Here is a 26,435-nt window from a genome sequence, read left to right on the forward strand (position 1 = left end):
TTTCAACAATGGTAACAGCCTGATGACATAAATTTGCAATTTCAGTTTTTGTATTTTGAGATTGGGATGCTGATGAGAGAAAATATTGGCAGAACTCGGGCAAAGCCTCTGAATTCTTCACAATTGAGTGGAGAGCCGCATCCGTGTGTTTATTTGAAGATGGAATTAATAAAGTAAATTCTGCCGTTTTCGTACTTTCAGTTTTTAAAATTACCTTTCTGCTGTCAGTATTATGACATAGTGAGGTTCTTCTGGGATACGGATTTTTATACTGAACTATGTCGCCTTTATGCCAGACCAAAATACGTTGTGATAACTATGTATCCGTTCCGAAAACATATGATTGCTGTTCCTGTGATTGTTATTTACACTTGTTGGTATAAAAACCGTGTTTACTCTGATAGTTTTTCAAGACTAAGAATATCACTGTATATCAAGCTATGTAATGTGATGACTGATGTATGGCGTCAGAGGCAGTGGCTATATTGTGTACCTAGAGATGTAACATTTTAGTCTAGTAGAAGCACAGGTCTGCAGGAGTGACGCACAGAAATGACACAGAAATGACACAGAAAATGACACACCCACCGCTCTGCCATTTGACGTCAGCCACTACCAAACATTCTCCCACTACCAAACATTCTCCCACTACCAAACATTCTCCCATTCTGGTGAGAGCCCCGATATGATAATACACCACATGCTTCGCCATTCACCACAAATGTAAGCATGACTAGGAAAAATGTGAAGTTCAATGACGTCCATGGAAGAGAGTGGAACTCCCATCCTGAACGTCCTGGGTTGGAAACGCTCAAGGCATGTTCCGGAAAATATTGTCAAATAGAAATATATACAGTATGAAAAATACTCCTACATCCTGATATTAACAAGATCATCACTTAAATGAATCATCTCGTACTTGGATCAGGCGAGAAACCATTTTGGTGAACGGCCGTTTTTCAGATATGTGTAGGCCGCTTCATTTAGTTAGCACAGCCTGTGCCATCCTGGATGTTGTCAGAATAGGACACATTACACACAATGAACCAGGTTCGAACCTGTCCACCAAACGTTATTGAGACCAAAACGGAGGACAAGACTATATGGGCGAACAGCTTCTTTATTATATAGGGTGTGACATACGAAAAAACAAACAAACAAAGCCCAGTGATACTGAAGTCGGTTAAGGATTTGTTGGTACCATACAGTTTCTGTGTCCATCACACCTTCAAAGTTTTTCGTTGCTAATAGAATTAATCCTGCTCAAGTGGCTTTAATAACATGTGTGAACTTGTCGCACATTGTACAAGACTATGAAACATTATTCAGAGGTAAACAGCCGTACGGCCTTTCTGCCCATGAGATATGAGTGCTTATTCAACCCCTCCATTAATACAGTGTAGGAAGACCTACAACAATGTTTTTAACTTAACTAAGCAACGCCATGGGCAGATAAAAAGAAGATCTATTTAAATTTATTTCAACCAGCAAACAAAAATGCACCAATAATTTATTGCTATGAGAATTCTCATTGTATCAGTATCACAGGGGATACCAACAATTGTCAAGTTTTGTTTATGTATTGGAGCCTCCCTTTCCCCCAGCCAGCCTGTCTTCCTTCCAAGCCATGTCAGTGTTTTCCCCTCTCTTCCATTCATACAATTGAGGGAGACTGTTTCAGTGTTGTACCATGCACTGCTCATTGTCTTATGCTGCACTCAGTACCTTTCAAGCTCTATGCTCTATGTACACATTCGAGTCTGGACCATACGACTGAGAGATCAATAGCATGAACATACATCTTCACAGGAGGGCAAAGACGACAACTACGTGAGCGAGCCTGACCACTAGCTGGGGTACTAATGGGGTACTGTGTTTAAATAACAATAATAAAAAAACACATTAAAAACAAAATACTTTTACGAGGGATTCGAACGCCGTATGCAGTTTTCTTTTTCGTCCCACAGCATAACCTTTGCATGGTTGGGTATAAGGCAGATAACAACACTGTCTGTCCCTAAGTATAACATATGTCAAATTTGGGATTTCACTTTCTCAGTAAAGTACAAATTCTAGTACTTTTTTTGGTTGAGTCACATCCGGGATTCGATACTCTGAGGGTGCGGGTTCGAATCCCTGATGGGTCTCAAGCTGAAGTGGGGTGACGGTCGAAAGCCACATATGATCACTTATCATCTGGGGATCGAGAAGGACGATGGAAGGTTGGTATAAGATGAGATCATTAGGGATACGTTAACTGGTTATGGTATACCAGCCAGAGACTACTGAAAACTGGACAAGCGGAAAGGATCACTAGTTTAAGCGCCTTGAGCATGTACCAGTTGCGTGGATATCTGTGTTATATTGTGGTTATTTTGGTAGTAACAGGCCCGGAATATCTATATGTGGGGTGTGTACTCCTACAATCCACCTCAAAACAAGAATGGATGAATGGTCTTCAGCAATCCATGCTCGATTAGCAAACCTGAACAAACCTGGTGTCAAAAGAGATTTTCGGTGGTTCATTCATAATTATGATTTTCACAACTATTTTGGCCTCTACACCATACCGTGGATCATCAAAACACGACATTCCTTTGCGATCACGTTTTATATTTACCAAACTCCGAGATCTGGAGGATGACATAGGTGATCTTTGAACGGCCACCACCTTGGAAGAAGGGACATTATCTGAGTTGTGGTGTGTAGTCCTGACCTGTGCATAAAGCTCAGATCACAGATCAGTTGAAGTCAAGCAAGTGTATTTGTTCATAATTGCCTCTGTCTCACCTAGCACAAAATGGGTACCCGGTGGCATAAGTCATGTGACTATAAATATCGTAGGCAGCTTGGGTTATATGGGGTACCGATAGCAATAGATTGTAAATGTGTTATTTCTGTGAACTTTGTTACCGCTTTGGGCACACTTACAATATATATAAGAACCAATATTATTAGAATATGTTTTACAGACTGAAAATAGTACGCTGTTGAAAGGTCTCGGGTGATCTTGGCACCGTCAGGTTGTGAGGGTCATCATCAGCTCGGGGCCCTTGCCACCTCTACACTCATCCCACACAGCCAACGGAACTTCTCCAGGAAACGCTGCCTAGTCGAACCTACCAAGAACTTTCCGGAGTGTGTGAAGAGTCCCTTCAGACTTCTGCATTACCCTGATTGCCAGAAGGGCTGTGCTCCCAGTGGAGAACCAGGGTACTGCACCAAAGGCACCCAGAACAATGGGAGTCTGACAACAGTGTACGCGGGATGCATGCGAGGTCCGCACACTTTTGCATGCTTCTCCAGAATCACATTTGCTTTCAAGACGGACAGAAAATTCAATGATATAAATAAAAGCGTTGGCTTTATGAAAAAGGACAAGATCAGGTTTATTTTCATTATTATTACTTCAGAGATATTTCATCAACGACAAGTTCTACAAGCCGGGTGGTCCTGCGTTCTTGTACATAGGACCAGAAGTGGCCCTGCCTGCCATATATGCAGAGAAAGGTGCCTGGTTAGAGTATGTCAAGACCCATAATGCCATCGGATTTGCAGTAGAGCACCGCTATTATGGAAAAAGTCGACCCACAACGTTCGTAATTTTTATAAAATTCTTTAAATTAAAATGTAAATTTTCTTTAATTTCTGGATATTGGGATTTCGTCTTGAGTATTTATTCGATGTCTATAATCTTACAAAGGGTTGACAGTTTAGATTTTACGCGGTAAGAACAAACAGATTTTGATAACATTAACATACCAAAATAAAATGAAATTCATTTTCATTCAGTAAAGTTATCTTTCCAACAAAACAGAATCTATTTCATCTGGGCTGATTAAGATATCCACCGGTTTCAGTTTGTAGGTGGTGTGAGGAACATCTAAATATAGCGAGGACTGATTGGAAATTTGAAATGCATAATTATTTTATGTAAAATTCAACATCAAATGATATTTTTAAACAAAAATAAAGTTATACTAGCACGAATGACCAAAAATGATATTGAAGTATATATTGTTTTCAATGTTACAAAATCAGGGATGTGAGTACGGCCAACCTGCGATACCTGTCCGTTGAACAAGCGTTAGAGGATCTGGCCAGTTTCATGGTAGCATGCAACAAAGAGCACAATTTAAAAGACGTCAAATGGATCACATTTGGAGGATCATATGGAGGTATGCATATTGTATCTACAGCTATAATGACATAACAGGGTCCTCTTATTCTTGTCTGTTTTGACAGTGGTTGGTAAAATTTGAACTCAATTGTAAACCGAGGGGTCGGGATGAAAATACAGTTCGTTTCATCCATCAATTATGTTGAATCTTGTTATAAGCTTTTAAGCTCGTTACAAACAAGCTTGATGTTCGTGAGAGAACATGACGAATTCAGACATGATCATAGCATACCACCACACACACAAAAAATCAACAAAAACTACATGTTTCTTCACAACCAAGCAAAATCATTCACAAAATATCCAACACTTGATATCTACGAACAGCCCGTACGTGTCGTAAGAGACAGCCAACAGGAAGGACATTCGTGACGCACTCGTGTTATTTTGGGACAGTCCGAATACCCACTTGTGCCCTTCTGCAGGGATTTCATAATAGCGTAGGAACATCAGAACTTCCTTAAACAAGAACGATAACTCTTTTCCTATTTGATTCCGATGGTACTTAACATCACCGAGGCACTCGCACATTTTCTTGTTCTTGTGAATAACATTTGTTTTTTTTTTCTTCTTAAACGAACTAAGACCTCTTCAAAACAGAAGGAAAAAAACATGATCGTAATTACAATCAGCTCTTCCTCTTACATTTCCAAATGTATATTTCTAAGCAGGGTTAAAGAACCACAAATTACAACTGATTTATTGAATATCTGAAAATTGACTGAAATATTTTTCTCAAATTAAACATTCGTGCAACCTTGATGCCATTCCCCTGGTGGAATTTTTAATGTATTCGCTGAACCAAATATATGTGACCACAAAAATGTGAGACTAAAATATAATCCCAAAGTTGAAGAATAAAGTTGATTAGTTACATGTAGACATAATATTATTGTTTTTGATGTATAGGTACTGTTTTTAACAATGTTGGAAGCTCTCGTACAATCTCCAAAACAAGCCGGCAAGATACACTCCGTAATACACTCATTTGGACCTTCGAGAGCCGATATCACAACCGTCAGTCTCATGATTCTTATAAGAAAAACCTTCACATTTCACAGCACAATTCTGTCAGCTCTGTGTCATACATGTTCATGGTTCGTTGTACAATAATATAATGTCATAAACGATTTAAGTAGTCGGGATTATTTTTATCAAAGCAACGCCCCACTACGCGCGGTCTGACTGGTTTGTCGTCTTTTAGCACATAACAAACATCGAGACGGTGAAAAGTTTTCAATGATGTTACGGAGAGGGGCGAGTGGTGACGAATGATTTCTTAACATAGCAAGCATCTAGAGGTGGGGGGCAAGTCTTCATGTTGGTCAGGGAAATGGGTACTGATTTAACATGGATGGTGCCCCTCCCTACTTAGAAATATTTATCGATGACTGCCAATAGCCTTACTGAAATGTGTAATTTAAACATGTATCCTAACATTTAGCGGATAAAGCCACTATTGTGAGCTAGTGACTTAAATTTAAGGTCACCTGGGCAATATTTCAGCCACACAGTGAGGAGAAAAGTTGTGCAATATACTCAAGCCGTTAAATATCCGGTCCTCGAAGATGGTGTCTAAAAGTAGAATGTAGTTCTAAAGCTATTATAATTATGAACATAATACAACATAAAAATAAAAACAAACAAACAAACAAAAACAGAAACAGAATAAAGGACGCCAACAAATGAACTTTGATCACCATACTAGGAAGCGCGGGGACTTACAGTGTCCTTTGGTACCCGCATGCATGGGACCTAGCTGGCTTTACGCCATCCCTTCAGCAGGAAATTTAAACCATAACTGAAAATCACAAAAATGCTACGTGTGAAAATCTGGTAATTTAAATGTACTTCGAAAGAATTAGGACTCACGTTCTCTCTCAGGGACAATGTGTTTCGATACAGCTGCACTATATCTTGAAGTGTGTAGCATTGTAACTTTAGATTGGACAGTGCCCATTTGGAGTATCAAGTATAAGTCGAAATGATAAATGTCTGATTTGTTGAAGGGCTACTGTCAACATGGATGAGGCTGAAGTTCCCCCACCTTGTTGCGGGAGCAGTCGCCCACAGTGCACCCCTCGCTGTGCCAACGATTGCTCAAGGTGAGTTCAAGTTACCCGCAACGGTAGTCGTGTTAGACCAGCATATTTCCTGTTTTTTTTAATATGTCCGAGTGGGATCCTGAGACTGGACCGATTCCATGTTGTCACGAAGACGTGTAGCACAGCTATTTAGGTTCAGTACTGAACCTGGTCTTGTTATATGCCAAAGCGTACGCTAAACGTGCTTGACGTAACGTATAAACAACGGTTGGACGTGAGGAAGGAGAGGACACTGTGCACCCCAAAACGGGTACGTCCCGGTCTTGCCCCAGTTGGTCTCTAATTCAAGATGGTAATGCACCAACTAATAATTTGTTGCAGTGTCACATTGGGTCAGTTCCGTTTCCACGTTAATGTTATTCGAGACTGGACAACGGTTTGTGAATGTGTGCCTGGCATTATGTATCGGAGATCTGACTGACATATTTCTGTTTGGCTGTAAGGAAGAGCGATTTGTTGGTCTGTTGTTTAACGCCACACTCAGCAATATGCCTACTACAAGGTGGCGATTCTGTGTATAAGAGTCTGGACAAGACAATCCCGTGATGAAAAGGATGAGCATCGATCTGCACAATTTGGATACGAGGAGATGAGTTAACAAATCCAGCACTGGACAATAGCTCAACTTTCAAAGCCCATGCTGCAGTTTTGTGTATTGAATCCAATTTTCTCTGACCAATTAGGACTGATGCAGTTTGTTTGATTGTTGGTAGTTTCACGCCGCTCTCAGCTCTAAATAATCGAGTGATCAATTTGAAGTAACTTCATTAACTTTAATTCATTAATTGAGTTACTATGACATTTAACAAGCTAGTGGGGGTGACCACCTGATCTTCTAAGTCGCCCCTTGCGACGAGGATGAGCTGCTGAAGACCAATTCTAAATCTGGATCTTCAAGGGCCAAGAGTGGTTTGTAGTGAGTGAGTGAGTGAGTGAGTTTAGATTTAACGTCAAATGGGAAGTATTTCAGCCATATTGTGACGAGATCATGTAATTGCGTTACATAATAATTTAGGGTACATTATAAAAACCTGACATCCACGGACATGAAACCGGCTAGAGTATCGCAATATCAAGAAATAAAACCAGCATATATCTCTAAAATAAGACATCACATTAGGACAATACAAGATCATGGGTGGTTGTAAATATCATGAAACTGAACAGGTAAACGATCAAAAGAACAACAGAGGAAGTACAAACGATAGTTTCAGTTCCAAATGGCGACAAATTGTCCAGTCTTACATGAAACTATTGCCCAATGGCACATGAAAGTATTGCCCAGTTTCACACGAAATTGTTGCCCAATGACACGTGAAACTATTGTCCAATCTCACATGAAACTATTGCCCACTGGCACATGGAACTATTGTTCAATCGCACATGAAACTACTGATGATCTAAAATGATATCAGGTATCACGATTCGTCTGACATTTTCCCTTTCAGGTGAACTTAGGTCTCGACCAAGAAATTACATGTACACGTTCCATAAAACAATTCCTTTGCTTTATTCCAGAATATTTAGTAGGGGCCGGAGAAGACATGCGCATTGTGCCAGGATGCTACGACACTGTGTCTGCAGCTTTTGATAAAGTTAGGGAAATTCTGAAAACGGATTCTGGAGTGAAGACTCTGCAGAATCTATTCAGGTGAGGGTAATTCGAGAACTGATTTTTAGAAACAGCTTTCCGCGAGTGAGACCATTGCCATTGCGACAGCGGCATTATCATTCTGACGTCATAACTGTGAACTTTATGACGTCAGACGTCTAGCGGAATTACTTTAGTGTAATATTGCCTTAAAAATATTACTCTTAGGAAATAAACTTACTGTCATGGAAAATCAGAGGTATATTATACGTTCTTCAATGGTCACGATGGGACCCGGACTTGAAGTACCCTCGATGTTAACAAACGTGTCATTGATGTTAACAAACATCGAGGGTATATCACACCGTGGACCCCGAGGGACTAGTGAACAACGTATTTATCTTACCGAACACACCTCAGTTTCGTTAATTTTGAACTGTTTGAAGCACGGGTATCAGAACGTGCACTTTAGTGTGAATCAAACGATTCGAATCTTGCATTCCTTTTCTCCTCTGGGTATTGTCTTAGTAAAGTCCCCGCGATGTAATTCCTTTTCTTAATACTCAGACGAATTACATTTGAACGTTTTTGTCAAAATTTATTTATTGGAAAGAGTGTCAAATGTTTTCGTAGCCATCGCTAGATTCTGTGGAGAACACAAGAAAATTTAGATTTAGAGATTTCTCCCTTCCTTCGATTTCCATTGTCAAAACATCGGTAATTTCCATGTATCATGCGACATTTAATGTTATTCGAGATAAAAAGAGCAACTACCACGAAGTACCGAATGAGTTGCTATTGGCAGCGGGGTGTTTTGCAATGCACCTCGCCTGTACACGGGGTACATTGAAAATAATAGGAGAGCGCTCAGTCAGACAGCAACATTTATGTGTGAGTTAAGATAAACTTTGTTGGGAAATCAGACGTATGTTATAAGTTGTTCATGGTCACGAGGGCTGCATGGGTTGATGTGTCTTCGATGTTTGTTTATGTTGCATGCTAAACAAATATCGAGGTACATCAACTCGTGGGCCCCGGGGGACCAATGAACAACATATTTATCTTACCGAACACACCAATGTTGATTTTGAATTGTTTTGAAGCCTGTGTATCGGGTGGTACACTTCAGCCAACCCGTGTGAATCAAACGATTTAAAGGGGCACTGATGCGGAGCAGTTTCCGTCGACTGGTGGTTTCGCATGTTATTGTTTTTCTCCCGTGAGTACCCCTTTAAATCTAGCAGCTTTTTCCGCAGGTATTGTCTAAGTAAAGTCGCCGCGGTGTAATTCCCCTTCACATGGACTACATTTGAACGTTTTGTCCAAATTTATATTTATTGGAATGCGAGGCAAAGCAGCGGGGTAGCCTAGTGGTTACAGTGTTCGCTCGTCGCGCCAAACCCCGGTTCGATTCCCCACATTAGTACAAAGTGCGAAGATCATTTCTGGTACGCCCCGCCGTGGTATTTCTTGAATATGGTAAACGCGGCTTACAAGTAAACTCACTCACCCACTGGAAAGGAGACTGAGGAACTACGATTGTAAAGTAATGAGTGAATAAGTGAGTGAGTAGGGTTTTACGTCGCTAATGTAACATTCCAGCAATACCATGGCGGTGAACACCAGAAACGTGCTTCACTTTGTGTACCCATATGGCGGAACGAACTCAGACTTTCGGTTTGACGAGCAAACGCTTTAACAACAGGGCTACCTCACTGAATAATAGGAACAGTTATGATGACATCGTAGTGTTTTCCCTTCTCTGTTTAGGGTTTGTAATTTTGACCAGACAAACCGGCTGGATGTTGAAAATCTGATGATGGATCTAGTCACTCTAATCGTGTCAACAATACAGTTCAATAACATCCACCCAGGCACACTGGTATGTTCACATGCTGACAGAGTGGAGTCAGATATTTTTTTTTATTTTGTTTTATTCATTTCCATGGTTGCTTACTTTCTTACATAGTTACAGGCATTCCAGCAATATTCCAGCAATATTCCAGCAATATCACAGAGGGCGACACTGGAGTCTGATATTGGCTTTTTCTCTACATACATTCAAATTCAAGCAATGGATATGCATATCGTTCGACTGAGGTTACAAATGAATGTCTTTGTGCTATTTTTCACGTACTTTGAAGTGTGCTAGATCCTGATGCTTTTAGTTAAATAAAATAGCGTATGCGCACATAAGCGTTTGTGAGTGTGTATGTGCATGCTATTTGTGTTTGTGGCTGCATTGAGTCTATTCCGTTAGTCCAAAGACACACCCTGCCGTGGTGCGTGTACGTGATTTGACGGTAATGCTTTTGTGCTGGCCAATGCGAGTTTCTAATGCAAATCTCGATGTATGTGTTGGTGTGTGCCGCTGAGAGGCTCGAGGTTGCTCAAGGATGTTGTGCACTCCATGCTTAATGTTCCTCGGTGGGGTAGCCTAGTGTTTACAGCGTTCGCTCGTCACGTCGAAGATTCAGGTTTGTTTTCCCACCTGGGTACAATGCCTGAAGGCCATTTATGGTGTATCCCACCGTGATATTGCGGGAATATTGCAAAAAGCAGCGTAAAATCAAACTAACCCGATCACCCATGTTTAATTTGGTCCTGTGTATATTCTGTAGATGCTTATTCCAAATCAAACGATATCCTCAATGTGCAACGTGCTGGCCGACAAGACCACAGGACCTCCTCTACAACGCCTTGCTGAGTATGCCCGTATCTACAACCAGAACTATACAGTACAGAAAGATCAGTGCCGCAACACAACATTCGCCTCCCTCGTCAGCACAGGAAGCGTCATCAACTACGAGAACGATGATGGATTTTCAAGTGCGGTTACTCTTCTGTAACATGTATTATATTGGAAATGTCATTCCTCAGTAAATTTGATATTTCAAGGCCTGTTAAGGCACCCTAGAAATTGGAACCGAGTCTAGTCTAGTACCACAGTCTAGTCTATCCTTAAATGAAAAGGTGTAATACCACATATAACATGTGTTAACTAAAGCTGACCACTTTCACAAAAGCGCTATCTATTCATACAGAGATTTTTGCATTAAGTATAAGTTTTTTCAGTTCACTCCCAAAACTGCAAACCACTACAATAAGTAACTGGGTTTACCAACTTGGCACTTTACCAACTTGTTTGTTTACCAACACTTTTTTCCCTAAAGGATCGTGATAGGAAAAGTTCAATTCATTTGTTTCCTGTTGTGTATATATTTTCATTCAAATATCTCTATCAGTATCTTGTCTGTCTTTGGTTTGCATAATGTAAGGACAGGACATAAAGTTAAGGAGACAAATACACACAACGAGGTCCTCGTCCTTAATGTTGTCGATGTTTCCCGCTTGCGAGTGAGTGAACATTTGAAGTCACATCGGCATTGTGCAGCTGTTTCGTGACTAAGAAAGTTGTAAATTAGTTGCTAATTACCAGATTAGTAGAAATAGAAATAAAAGTTGAAATGCTGAAACAACTGAAATACATCACTTTGAATTTGAAATTCCAGTTCGTCAGTGGAGATATCAACAATGCACCCAAATTGGGGTGTTCGTGGCGACAACGTCAGATAGGCAGCCTCTTGGGAACGCAGTAAGTGAAGAGTGAGTACACATCCTAAATTTCATTTAAAAACAAACCAACATTCACCTTATATTCGTAACAGACAACCTGTCGTAAATAGGTATTGTTTTTCACGGTCGATCCTGGAACACTATATAAACAGAAATGCTAACTAGCATGGTTCTTAGCGGGATTTCAGTCATGATTTGTCAGAATATATGTAAGACAACGTAATGAGTAGTGAGTCTAGTTTTACGCCGCTTTTAGCAATATTCCAGCAATATCACGGCGGACAACAGTTATGGGCATCACAAATTTTACCCATCTGCGGATCAAACCCGGTTCTTCAGCGTGACGAGCGAACGCTTAACCAGAAGGCTACCTGACCGCCCCAGTACGTCATTATCATGGAACCCTTTCTTTATATAGTGGACTCCTAAGACAGCTTTGTATTAGGGATCCAGGAGTGAACTTGTTGGTATTTCAACCAAAGCTCTCCTAATCATGGCAAAACTGGTCATCTTGAAAATATTCTTTAATATGACAAAATTATCGATGGCTAGGCATATATGGATTTTCTGTAAACGAGGACGATTCATGGTATGGGTATAGGACCGATGTCTGATACGACATCGCCGCATTAGACGAATTCGTCATCTTGACGAATAGACCAGTGAATGGATTCTGTTCTGTGTTTGGTTCAAATGAATCGTTTAAATGCATTGATACAGAAAAGGTGTAATGATGAATTATGTACTTGATTTGTATTTTTACAGTTACTACTACAAAATATGTGAAGGTATGTTTGGTCCGGCGTTGAATCAGTCCTTGGTGAAACGTGGGCATGGCGACATCATCATGAACTACGGCGGCCTTGACATTCGGGTAACCAACGTCATCTACACGCAAGGAACAGATGATCCATGGATCAAGTATGGTTTCACCAGAAATCCTAACCCCAGGGCATACGCCGTAGTTGTCAAAGGTATGTCAGTGAGTTCAAATAATTATTTATGGTCACATAAGCATGTGATCACCACGTCGAAGAATCGAATTATTGTGTGAAACCCTTTGTCCCCATGTCTAGTTTTTATTTTGAATGATTTCATGACATATGAATACCATCTTCAACCTACTTATTTAGCTACAAGTGAGTAACAATCTAAAGTGAATCGGCAATATTTCAGCCATATCGTGACTAAAACTACTTTTATATCCACAATGCAGACACGTAATATATCATGAAACCATGTCAAAGTGTTTTGATGTAATTTCCTGCCTGTGTAACATATGAAAATACTGTGATCATTAATGGATTTAAATTACAAACGACTGTCGACGAAGGACAGTGAAACAACTGGATTATCACCGATAGAAACGCAAAGCCAGTTATGAAATCTAAAACGTTTTAATTTTAATTTTAATTGATTTAATTTTAATTATAGAAGACAGCACAGCATATAAGCAGGCTATCAACTGAAGGTAGATCACCATACTAGGACCATGGAGTCTTACAGTGACTTTGCTACTTGCATGGACAATAGTTGGATTTACACCATCCATTCAGATCTTAGTAATTTTGACACCCTAGCTATAAATTAAAATAACACATATACTGCAGTTTAAAAATAATAGTATGTTTAAGTTTTCTTGAATTGTTTTGGGACTTACATATCTGTCAAAAACTAAAGATACATTATTGAAACCTGTCTGCAAAGGACAGTAAAACCAACTACAGAACTGTAAAACATCTGAGATATAAATGTTAAAATAGTAATTAAATATCACACATAACAGCTATAGATAAACAAATCGATATAAAAACAGAACATTCCAACCCAACGCCGTTCCGTGGGCGCTCGCCTCTTGAGGAGCTCTCTATGGTAAATATTCCCAACAGGAATCCTGCTTAGAATTTGTATCGATAACAGATGGGAATTTTTGTGTACTGTACAGAAACGACTGCACCAGAACACGCTGGATAGATGGCATCTGTGTGCGTGCTCCAGTCAATTATTTCTAAGCCACAATTGGTTTACATACAAGTATGTACTTCAATCGGCTGCGATTCGTGTGCATTCGTCATTCACGACTGACGACCTTGACCTTGATCTACCAAGCGATGCAAAAACAGCAGGTTGGCTGGAGCAAACACAAACATAAACATTTCTTGCACACATATATTTATTTATTTAAGAGTATACAATCAAGATATTTTAACTTGCCATGTTCACAGCAAATAGTGGGTGGGTGAGTATAGGTATAACGACGTTTATGGCAGTATTTGAACAGTATGTACGGCGAGGGACGCCAAAAATGACCTTCACACATTTCGGAAGTCGAACCCAAATCTTTGGGGTGACAAGCGAATAATTTCACCCAAATGCCTTGCATCCTAGAACCAGTCACTGGGATGCAATTGCAACGATGCTAGCTGAACCTGTGACTGAGTGCAAGCATTTTGAAAGCTCTAAAACTCTGCTCAGTGATCCATCTGAAGTGGTTACGCTGTTGAGTTGCAATGAATTAACATATTGGATGGCAAATGGAAACAGTAAGCAAGAGACGATCAGTCTCTGTCGTCCGCCAAAATGGTTAAAAGTCAACTTGATAAAATGGCGCGAATGCTTCAATGTTAATGTTGAGTTTGCGAAAAGAAAATCGTTCAATTTATTTTGAGAAGTTTTATCGGAATTGTTGTACATTGCTAGCGCTGGTTCCACCCGAAATGGCAAATATGAATACGTATGGGCTATCACCATCAGTGACCCCCTCCCCCTACCGCTAACTGTTTAGCTTATATTTTTTTATACAAAGTTGCGTCCACTCAACCCAACACTCCACCCAACCCCTAAAATCACCATCAACCCCCTACCAACTCTACTAGCCATAAATTACGAACGGCCCCTTATTATGTTGCAGGCGTCGGTCACGTCAGCAATATTACCATCCTCCACTTCAGACAGTGTTGACTTGAAAAATGCTCGTCTGGAAATCCAGCGCCTCATTGGTCAGTTTATATCATCACGTGATCCAGCCATTGTGGGATGAAGAGCTGTTCACTGTGACATGAAGATACCGCCGATGGCAATTCAATACTTAATCGTACAAATCAGTGAGTGAGTTAAGTTTTACGCCGCATCAACATTATTCCATCTATGTGGCGATGGCCTATATTATCGAGTCTGCATCAGACAATCCAGTGATCAACAGCATGCGCATCGATATGCAAATGAAACGACCAATAGACACGAAATTCTTCAATAAAAGTAAGTGTTTAAACGAAACTTATGTACACAATGTTATAGTGTATGACACTTATCTGTTGAACAGTGCCTTTTTCGTGGGGGAATGCACACAGGCATTAAATGCACTCGTGACCTTTATCACAATCCTTACTGGACAATCAAGATAGCACACTCCTTACTGGACAATCGAGACAGCACACTCCTTACCAGCCAATCAAGATAACAATCCTTACTGGACAATCAAGATAGCATACTCCTTACTGGACAATCAAGACAGCACACTCCTTACCAGCCAATCAACATAACAATCCTTACTGGAAAGTCATGATAACATACTCCTTACTGGACACTCAAGATAGTGTTATCCTTACTGGACATTGAAGATAATGTAATCATTACTGGACAATCAAGGTAACACAATCCTTACTGGACAATAAAGGTATCATAAGTTATACTAGACAAGTAATATAACACAATCCTTACTCGAAAAACAAGATAACTTAATCCTTACTAGACTATCAAGACAACACAATCTCTGTTTTACAAGCAGTGTAATACAATCCTTCCTGGACAATCTAGACAACATAATCCCCACTTGACAATCAAAATAAAACAATCCTTCCTGGACACTCAAGACAACATAATCCCCACTTGACAATCAAAATAAAACAATCCTTCCTGGACACTCAAGACAACATAATTCCCACTTGACAATCAAAATAAAACAATCCTTCCTGGACAATCAAGACAACATAATCCCCACTTTACTGGTCTTTACTGGACACTAAAAATAAACCAGACATGTTATTATTTGTAGATCACGCTTGAGTATTGTCGCGAGAAGATATAATACTGGACAAGATGTTTGTTCATTGTTTATAAACCAGTTGAATGTAGAGGAACATGGCCATTTTGGAGTTCGACATACGGAGTCAAACCTCGAACAACTGGGGAAAAACACATTTACATAAGGAAGTGCATATAATTTTAGCCTCGTTAATGTCAAGAGGTAATTGAGCACAGCATTTAGTCATTTGCTTCTGACAACCTTTAGAAGCGATTTCAGCACCAATCTATGTGTCAGTGATGATCGTTCGCGAAAGACTTCAACGGCAGTGCAACCATGACATGAACTGTTTAATCAAGCTGTCGCTCGGCTGTGCGAAAACACACCTGAATTATGAAATCCTTCAGCGTGATGACTTGAAGGCGCCAAAGATAGAAAATCATCGTTTATTAAACAGGCAATCTTTTATATCGTTAACATAGTACTTTCAGAAGATCTGAACCGTGAAGGTCCGGAGTAGAATAGGCCTTCAGCAATCCATGCTTGCCATAAAAGTCGACTATGCTTGTCATAAGAGGCAACTAGCGGGATCGGGTGGTCAGCTTCCCTGACTTGATTGACTCATGTCGTCGGTTTTCACATGCGAAGATCGATGTTCATGCTGTTGATCACTGGATTGTCTGGTCCAGACTCAATTATTTACAGACTGCCGCCATGTAGCTGGAATATTGCTGAGTGCGGCGTAAAACTCACTCACTCAGAATAGTTAGTAGTCACTTTGTGTCAGCAAAATTAATGAGACACAGAGACTTTTTTTACGCAGAGCCTTCATACTGAAAATTACTTTTGGAATTTGGAGTAAGAGAGTTCATATACATCGTCACGTCGGCAATATTTCAGCCATCGTTCCGAGATCAATTAATCATCATATTAAAGATCAATAAAATTAGAAATGTTTTCGAAGAGTAGTAATCTACGACAGTATCACATATATTTAGGTAAAACTTGCATGTTTTCATGAAACGACTTTATTAACGTGAGCAAAACAATATAAAAAGGATCGCCAGCAACTGAGGGTCACAATACTCAGGACCTTGGGGACGTTTATTGTATGTGCTGCCTGTTGGATATTATGGACAGAGCCTGCCATGAATACATGTATATTGTATATATCCCAACTTGACCAACGACTTTCGATCAGGGGCGCAAATTAGAAGGTATCATGAATTTTTGTTTTGCATGTCCGGTTTCAAATTCGGAGACGGTAGTCTTGTACAGAAACATTCACATGGGACTTGATTGACTACCTCTCACTGTCATTTGCACGTTGAAAAGTAATTAGAACGGAAGGTCTTTGAGGTCACTGCGTAAAGTCATATGAAGCCAAGACATAAATAAATTAGTCAACTGTTCTGAACAGATGTAAATGTGCACGAAGGAAGGAAGGCCTCTATTGGACGCAACGCCCTATAACTCGCAGTCGCACTGGAGACCATACAATTGAAATCTTTTCTTCCATGAATTGTCATTCTACTTCTCCATTGTCTCGATATTATATTTGTAATGCTATACTTTGAAAATTCTTTTGAACATTTATCATAATGAAATCTCGGTATTGTCTATGTGCGTGTCACAACAAACAAGATGCAATTTGTCCAAATGAATGAATTTAATATGTAAGTAAGTTTATTATCGTTTGGACAGCACACCAATGTTTCATTTATTGATTTCTTTCCCCCGTTGAGCTGTGTTTCCCAGAATGAGCCCTACTTTATTTCAATTTCCTAATATATACATGGATATGTATGTATTCATTTGCTATAGAAGAGATCTATCTGGACACAGAACGCTGAATAAAGTGTACCCTGAAAATGTACATTCAAATATTCTGAGCAAAACTGAAAACCTGACACTGCTAAATTTATGATTGTTTTTGTTTCTGTTCATTGGAATGTTTCAAACAGTATCTCTAGTAAAAATAAACATTGTGAATCCCTTAATTTCATGAAACTGAAAAATCACGTGGGTTCCTTGTGAGTGCACTTGCAAAAACAAAATCATGAGGTCAAGTCCTGGTTTGGTCATCTCGGCCTCAATCCGATCGAACACATCTGGGACGAACTGGGTCGACGTGGCAAGATCTTCAACGTGTCATGGTTGCGCAATGGCGACGTCTTCCCCGGCAGTGTTCACTAACGTTCTGAGATCCATGAGGAGACGTTGTGTGGCTGTGCGAGACGCTAGAGGTGGACACAATCGTTACTGAACTCCTCAGTTCCATTGTTCTCCATTCTGTGAACTTCATTTTGGAGGGTAGTCCGACATCATAAATATTATCAATGTTAAACACAAACGGCGAGACTTGTTTCTGTTTTCTGTTGATGTCCAGATGTTCTGTGCACAGCATACAACTAAAATAATTGCCTTCAAATAGATATTAAAATTATGGTCGCCACAATACTGAGTGACAAATTTTTTTTGGCTCAGTATACATGAATATGCATGGTGAATTTGGACAGTTTACGCACATGAACGATATATTTTAAATATGTACAGAAATGGCTGGTCTGAACGTACATGAAGATATATAACTTTCTCATTTTGAGAGGACTGTGAAACTGTATCCAGATTCGTCGTGTGATTTGAGTAAATCCAAAACAGCCATGTCGATACGAGGAAGTAGCGCTTGATATCCACAGAATATAAGGACATGCAAGCCGTGTTTATGCAAAACTGACGTGAGAAGGAGAAGTAAATACGAAACAAACAAAGGACCTTTCTTGTTTATTTGAAGCTACAAAAAATTGCAAGGTGATTTATTTGTGTTGCTTTTCTAAAGGTAAGCATTGATGCCATTCCTTTTAGTTTTAAGCCCACTCTGTATATACTGCCGTTGGTGGATATCTAAATAACGATCTGGATTTCACGTATATATTCCGAGGTAGCTTGAAATCTGACTTCACACTTCAAAAGTATCGGGACAATAATGATCGGTATTCTACTTCTTGGATCCTTTTGTGTAGCTGCTGGCTTTGAGGCGAACCCAGTAGCTTCAGTGTTCCTTCCTTCCTTCACTCCACCTGCAGGAACCAACCCTTCCAAAATAGGTAACAAATCCTATGTTCATGTATCAGGGAGCGTTGTTTGTAAAACGCAAACCGGGAGTTCTTTCCATGTATATACTGAACAAAATGAGGGACACTGTCGCAAATATGTTCTAGTCAAATTCCGATTCTCTGCTTTCAAGCTGATCATCTTACATCTTACGAGGAATAAACAGACACACAGTTTCACAACATTTTGTTGTTCTCTTGATAACATACTATTTATATTTATATTTGTTTAGTGTAAAATACGTGTTATGATATTTGACCAGTGGATATGACCTTCCATATTTCGATGACCATGACTTTTCGGAGTTTTTTTTCCTCACCTTCATTTTACTCACGTGCTCAATTACAAACTTTATGCTCCAAAACGCCTACATGTAAATCACTGATACAGAGATATGCAAGCGGTCTGTAAATTATCGAGTCTGAAACAAACAATCCTGTTACCAGCAGGATGACACGTGTCAACCACGTCAGCGAATCTGATCACCCCATCCCAAAAGCCGCATCTTGGGTCACTGAAGGCCGATAAACTTACTACGACCATGTCCCAATCCAAATTATCGCAGGTAATCTATAATCTCATGTCACTAGATAGTGGAGTAACTAATCATTCCCATCTTTGGCTTAAACTTGTTGAAAATATCTTAAACTCATGCGGACTTAGCAATATGTATATGTTCCCGAGTAATTGTAGTCGAACATGGTTGTTGAATGTGGTAGAAGGTAGATTAAGGGATCATTTTTTCAAGAATGGAGGAATAACATAGAAATGAGCTCTAAGGGACAATATTATAAATATATCAGAACTCTACTCTCATTTGAAGCCCAAATACATTTATTATCCATTATTAAAAGTCAGAACTTCCAATCGTTGGCTACCAATTGAAACCGGGCGCTGGAATAATATTCCAAGACAAAATAGAACCTGTAAATTATGTCAGATGGGTTTCACTATATTTTTCGCTGTCCTGCCTTTAACGAATCTAGGAAAAAAATAATACCAACCAAATTACCAAACACTCAAACACTGTATCGTAAGTTTGTTTACTTGTTTAGATTTTAATGAACAAAAAAAACTGAGCAAAGTTTGTGAATGTTATAAAAACTGTTAGGTTACAGACATGTCATATCATCAACTGATTTGTTATAATATATTGTCATATTCTGCCGCCATTTTGACTGTATGTAAAGATTGATGTCTGTACCATGTACTCTCATAGCACCATTGGTGGTCGCTGGAGAATAAATGAAGTTGAAGTTGAAGATTCTAACCGGAGCGTTACGGGACTAAAGGATTGGGATACAATGGCATGTGCCAATCATGTCAGAGAGCCTGACCACTCTGACCTTAACTCACTCAGTTTACATTCGTATTTAGAGAAGAAGAGTGATTTGCGTCTAAAACCACTATGAACAATGTTTGAAACATGTCACTGTATTTGAATGAGTGTAAGATTCCAAAGTCACACTGTGTTGAACTCCATAAGCACGAGTCTAGGACAAACCTATTATGATAAGAGGGTCGAGGGTGCAATTCGGCATAAATTGGGACGTCTCAGACATCTCAGACGTCTCACCATTGTCTCTTAATTCATCCTTTGTTTTCTTAACTCAAGTATCAGACTTTGTCTTCCTTATTCTATACCAAAAGATGTAAAACGGCATGGTGCCATTATCCTTACAACTATCTCTCTGTGCAGGCCAGTCAAAACGTAGGTATTATTTTTTGTATCGGTTTCACGCTAAAATTGATTCATTTGAACTTCTGATCTTCATTTAAAATTTTGAACCATCATACTACCATCTTGAAGGTGGGTATTTGTCACAACGGTACTGAGTATTTAGAACTGCCTCTCTACTTAAAAATCCCGCGATGTCTTTTCAGACACATCGTTTCCTAGTGAAGAAGAGATTGGTTTATCCTGAGAATGCCTATCCGTATCATGTACAAGATGACATTAAAATTTACGTTTATTCACAGATCTTCATCTGTAATTTTCAGACTGTTCAATTAGAATTGTATTAAAAGTTGTATATATTTCCTAGTTTTGCGCGGTCAAATGGAGAAGATGCAAAAGATGGTCGACAAGCTCACTGGGAAAATACGTGATATGGAAGGAAGTGAAGGAGAAGCAGGTACGCATTTATTACCAGTCATTGTCAATATAGAATTATTCTTATCCCAAAACAACTAGACAAAACTATCATCATCTTAACCGTCATATGTAGATAAATCATCACTTATCTATTTCCGAATCGAAGCAATTTCGATTGTTCCTTCACAACAGGCCTCCACAGGACCTTACCAGAAGTCGCTTTTCAGGCGACTTCTCCCAGTGGGGAGTAGGGTAGCCTAGTGATTAAAGCGATCGGTCTTCACACGGAAAACCCAGGTTCTATTTCAAGATGGCTAAATTCTGTGGAGCCTATTGCTGATATTGCTGGAATATTGCTGAACACGGCGCAAAACTAAATTCACTCCGTCTTCCTGGATCATATTGCCACAGACTGTACATGAGACTAGTAATCACACAGTTGATCTTGGTCCAACACTGATAGCAACAAATGGCTTTGGAGATTAACACTTAATCAGGGCAGCACTGTTTGCAGCCTTCAAAGTTTCAGTAATAATTATTTAATCACATCGTACAAAAGACTGATGGCGTATTCGACCTCAGAGGTTTACCATAACATACCAAGCACATTTTCTCTTCTAATTATCATAAGTACACCACTCTTGGAAACGGAACCATGCTACCACCTGGAATTCTCTCCATGACACCGTTTGGGGATTTAGTCCAGTATTGTCGACTAAGACATTGTCAAACTGCACCGCCAAATGAAAATGTTTTAATTAGTGGGTTTGTTGTTTAACGTTGCACTCAACCATATTCCGGTTTGTAAAAAGTCGAGTCTGGACCTGACAATCGAGTGATCATTAGTATGATCATCAGTCTACGAAACTGAGAAAGGACGACATGTGTCCACCAAGTCAACGTGACTGACCACACCGAAAACCCAGGTTCTATTCCCAGATGGGTACATTGTTTGGAGCCTATTCCTGGTATCTGGCCCCGTGATATTGCTGGAATATTGCTTAGTCGCCTGTTACGACAAATATGGGTTAGTGAAGACCTTTCCACCCCGGATCTTCACAGGTAGAAAATGCATTGATAGTAGTATAGCATGAGTGACATGTTTCCAGTTTCAGAGGTCCACTCCCATCTTGCTTCTGTGGAGTCACGACAAGAAGTAAATGAAAAGAAGATTGATACAATCCTAAAGCAGATGCAAAGCGTGGAATCAGATACTAAAGCAGAGCAAGGTGACATGTAATCGTCTCTTAGGCTTCTTATTTCCTTCTACACATTCAAGACCGTACAAGAGTAATTTTGTATGCATCTTTTTTCCGGGAACGAACTTAAACTCTTTATCATTATATTGTTTACGTAGGTGCCTATGATAAAACGATTTCTTAAACAGTGACGGGCGATAACGCAGGAATGAAATTGCAAAAGGATACTTGACAGATAACTGTCTCATCACAATGAAATTACATGAGGATACTTGACAGATAATTGTCTCATCACAATGAAATTACATAAGGACACTTGGCAGATAATTGTCTCATCACAATGAAATTACATAAGGATACTTGACAGATGATTGTCTCATCACAATGAAATTACATAAGGATACTTGACAGATAATTGTCTCATAACAATGGCATGACGTCACCAATCGCTTTCTCACTGAAGCCGATAAGATTTCGTGTTATTATTGCTCTTTACAAACTGGAAAATATAAAAATTAAGTTTTTGTAACGCCTATGATCTTATCCATCTGTTTTCTGATATCAAATAGATACACGTCCCTGGAATACATGCATTAATCGACTTGTACAAAAGTCTTTTTGAGGATGATATTTTCTGTATCATTTTAGGGGCCAAACAATCATATTATTTTGTCAGGACTTCGAGAAAATATCGAAAACACGTGGTGAAAAGGTTCGAAGACCAGCATTTGATTTCCTACATGGTCACAATGTGTGAAGCCCTATTTCTGGTGTTCGCGACCGTGATATTGCTAAATGTGACTCACTATACGTTGACAGTTTACCTCTTAATCTGTGTTATCATTTCAGAGGGAAACATCAACAATTCACACGCATTAAACTATAGCATATTTACGCCCCTTCAGTTTCAGAGATGAAATCAGAACTGGAGTCTGTTGGGTTGCGACAAGAAGAAACTGAGACCAAGCTTCAAGACATCAACACCAAGTTGGACAAAGTCGTGAAGGCACTGAAATTGGGTAAACGCACTCAAGGTTAAATCTCAGATTGACTGGGCTATCTCTAGAGGTGATAACCCGTGCACATCCGGGTAAGAGCTGGTCTTCGGCAACCTATGCTTGTCGTAAAAGGCGACTGGCGGGATTGGGTGGCCAGACATGCCTACTTGGTTGACGCTTGTTACCGTATCCTAGTTGTGTAGATCAATACTCATATATCACTGGATTGTCTGGTCCAGACTCGATTGTTTACAGACGGACGCCATATAGCCGAGATATTGCCGAGGGCGGCGTTCAACAAAAAAGCAAGCAATCGTCAAGCGGTACCTAGACTTGCTCTGATTTCTGGTCGTTACGTAGTCGCCTATTGGTTAAAGAATGTCTTCACTACGCCCAAGAATTGAATCGATGAAGTGATACAGGCAATGGGTCAGCCATATGGTTACTAAAACTGATTCTAAACTCATATATATATATATATATATATATATATATACTATTTACAACCCTGTCAGCGAAAGACAGTACAGTTACTAGATTATCACAAAATGAGTTAAAACTGGCTAGCATATATCTTGAAAAGCAGAAAACTATTGATCGCAAGGAACTGAAGGGGACTTTCAGTACTTTTGCTACCTCCATAGACCCTAACTGGATTCATATCATCCCTTCAGTTGCTGGCGATTGTAGCCGAGATTTGAAATAACAAAGGTAATTCGAATAGAAAGGTTGATTGAGTTCAGTTGACACTGGAAGTTTTGGGACTTACGTACCCTCTCAGGAGGACAATAATTGTACAATTCTTTATCCTTCTTTGTGGGTACACTAACTATCAAAGGTACTAATCTAAACTACCAAACAGTAAAATACATCTATCCACAGATCATATTAATCAAACATTATCAATTAAATCGATCTTTCAACGAACAAGAACGAAATGAAACTTAACAGGGCACGGAACTACTTAACCCTTATGATGAAATCGTTTTTCAAAACTGCTTGATAAAAAAGTGACTATGCATGTCTTACGAGGCGACTAACGGGATAGAGTGGAAAGGCTTCCTGACTTGGCTGACACATGTTATCGGTTTCCAATTGCACAGATCGATGCTCATGCTGTTGATCACTGGATTGTCTGGTCCAGGTTCGATTATTTACAGACTGCCACCATGCAGCTGGAATATTGCCGAGTGCGGCGTAAAACTAACCTCACTCACTTTTTCCAGACACCAACAATTTGGCGCTCGGGAAACCTGCATACGGATGTAAAGACTTCGACGGACTCTCTAATCCTCGACACGTGGTCGACGGTGACAGGGGCGGTAATCGTCGAGCAGGTCAATGCTTTACTTCTCATGCATCTGAGCGGAAGCCTTGGTGGATGGTTGACTTGCAGGGACAATATGACGTCCACAACGTCACCCTTTATGGACGGACAGATGGTTATAGTAAGTGCTTGATAATAATATTGCCATTCTTTATTTCCCTGCATCTTCAATAAATCTCCCATTTTTGAATCGATAGTTAAAACTGTAAATTCCGTCTACTTCTTTTGAAAACGTGTAGTTAATGAATATTTTACCAGTATTGGTGGTCGTGGGCATCACCACTTTGCATTTAACAATTATACCATCTCACCCTTCAACCGTTGGGGGTTATACTCTCTTCTGTCACACTGCAATACCGCTTTAATGCATTTCCATTCTTTCATATGTCTCTTACAAATTTACAATTCTTATTTTTTTAAGAGTACATATATTAACATTGTTTATGTCCAGCATGATCTTTCATTTCCTTATCATATATTTTCTCCCGGAAATAAACTTCTTGATGCTAAACTGTCATGTACGTTGACTGCTGATTCTGGCAGTGTGGTGTTTTGATGTCAGCGTACAGATTCCATGATCTGGAAGTCCGTGTATTTAAAGAAAACCCCATGAAAACCAGCACTACCCGGTCAATGACATGCGCACAAAGGAAAGGACGATTGTCAAGGCCTGAGGTTCTAGTCTGCAAACCCTCGACAACGGGTCGATACGTGATGTTACATGTTATACCACCAAACCATGGATACCTCACCATCTGCGAAGTCGAGGTCCACGGAAAACTCATCAAAGGTAAATCATGTAGGCAGCCTCGCCGGAAGAAAATATTTCACATATGATAATTCAGTGTACAGTCATCTGAATAATGTAAATGTTTTGTTTGGTGTTTCAAGCAGTATTACAGAAACAGATGGTGGGCTATAACTAATCTCCTCTGGACCAGACAATCAAGTGATTCAGTTCAGTGGCATCGATTTGGGATAATAATAACGGTCACACGACCCCATTACTCGACTATTTAACCACACCGATAGTTCCGGACGTCCAAAACATTTAAAATATATTCTTTTACCGTAGTTTATGTATTATTTTAAATCATGCTTAGATTGTGTAATATTGTTAGTAGCTGAACAGATGGCGCAAATCCAGGTTGGTTCATGTACGAAGCAATTGAACTGTACGTTCCCAGAGTCCCTAATTACAAGCTGCAGTTGTTGGCTATATATATATAACTTGGTACTATCTGTAATACTTAAAACTGTCTGTATTATGAGTTTATAAGTGAGTGAGTGGGCGAGATAGTGAATTTAGTTTTACGCCGCACACAGCAGTATTCCACCTATGTGGCAGCGGTCTGTACATAATCCAGATTGGACCAGCCAGTCCAGTGGTCAATAGCATGAGCATCAATCTACGCAAAATTGGGTACCGATGGCATGTGTCAACAAAGTCAGCTAGCCTAATCCACGATCCCGTTAGTCGCCTGTCCCGACAAGCTTGGGTTGCTGAAGACCAATCCTAACCCGGATCTTCGCCGGTTATGAATTTGTAACTTGTTCTAGTCACGATATGCCTGCAATACTGCCAATGTCACTTAAACTCTGAACTCGCACACAGTCAACAAGCATGGCTTGTAAGCGATCGATTCTATCCGGATTTTCACGAGTCTTTCAAAATGAAGCTCTTCATAAAAGAACCACGTTTATGTATCTGGTTTCATTTCTGAAGTAAATATTATCCGAATTTGCTTTCAGTATAATTCCGGAGTTAACGACATTCAGGAAACTGTGACACATTCTCTCTGATGTAATAAAAGGGCTTATCGATATCATGATATCTGTGGTGTTTTCTGTGCTGTTGGTACATAACAACGACTGATTCAGGAGTTGAACCGCCAGCTTTTCTGAAGAAAGAAACTACAGACCCTTGCCAGGTATATTAGGACACTTGATGTAATTCTCTTAAGCTTATACGTTAATATTTTTTCCGTTGCTTATTTATCGAATGGTGACAGTTTATTCAACACATGTACAGTCTCATGAACACCTTAAACATGGCAGCCTATGGGATTGTGCACATTGTGGAACCATTCCTCAGTTGATAAATGTGATGTCATCAATTCATAGTGGTTGGAAAATTGAACTGAAATTATGTGGAGCAGGGAAGATTTCACATTTGCCTGTCAAAGTTTACAATGATCCATCATATCCTAAATTCACTTCATGAAA

The 26,435-nt window shown here is 39.7% G+C and overlaps 1 protein-coding gene and 1 pseudogene across 1 annotated transcript; both read left to right on the forward strand.

Annotated features, from left to right (window-relative positions):
* Positions 1-729: 729 nt before the first annotated feature.
* LOC137280838 (putative serine protease F56F10.1) lies at positions 730-14,492 on the forward strand (annotated as a pseudogene).
* A 115-nt stretch (positions 14,493-14,607) lies between these two features.
* LOC137280839 (uncharacterized) lies at positions 14,608-26,149 on the forward strand. The gene is made up of 7 exons (XM_067812035.1): positions 14,608-14,710; positions 20,636-20,725; positions 21,795-21,914; positions 22,790-22,903; positions 24,109-24,330; positions 24,772-24,999; positions 26,091-26,149. Exons 1-7 carry the CDS (start codon positions 14,608-14,610, stop codon positions 26,147-26,149), a joined length of 936 nt encoding a protein of 311 aa, XP_067668136.1.
* Positions 26,150-26,435: the final 286 nt, after the last annotated feature.

Source organism: Haliotis asinina, chromosome 4 (assembly GCF_037392515.1).
Source record: "Haliotis asinina isolate JCU_RB_2024 chromosome 4, JCU_Hal_asi_v2, whole genome shotgun sequence".
NCBI lineage: Eukaryota > Metazoa > Mollusca > Gastropoda > Lepetellida > Haliotidae > Haliotis > Haliotis asinina.

Excerpts from the sequence above, each read along its gene's own strand:
- LOC137280839 (XM_067812035.1), top strand. The coding sequence starts at position 14,608 with ATGGCCTATATTATCGAGTCTGCATCAGACAATCCAGTGATCAACAGC. Across the intron at positions 24,331-24,771 it reads TGGACGGACAGATGGTTATA|CGTACAGATTCCATGATCTG; the intron begins GTAAGTGCTTGA and ends TTTTGATGTCAG. Across the intron at positions 25,000-26,090 it reads CCACGGAAAACTCATCAAAG|GAGTTGAACCGCCAGCTTTT; the intron begins GTAAATCATGTA and ends CGACTGATTCAG.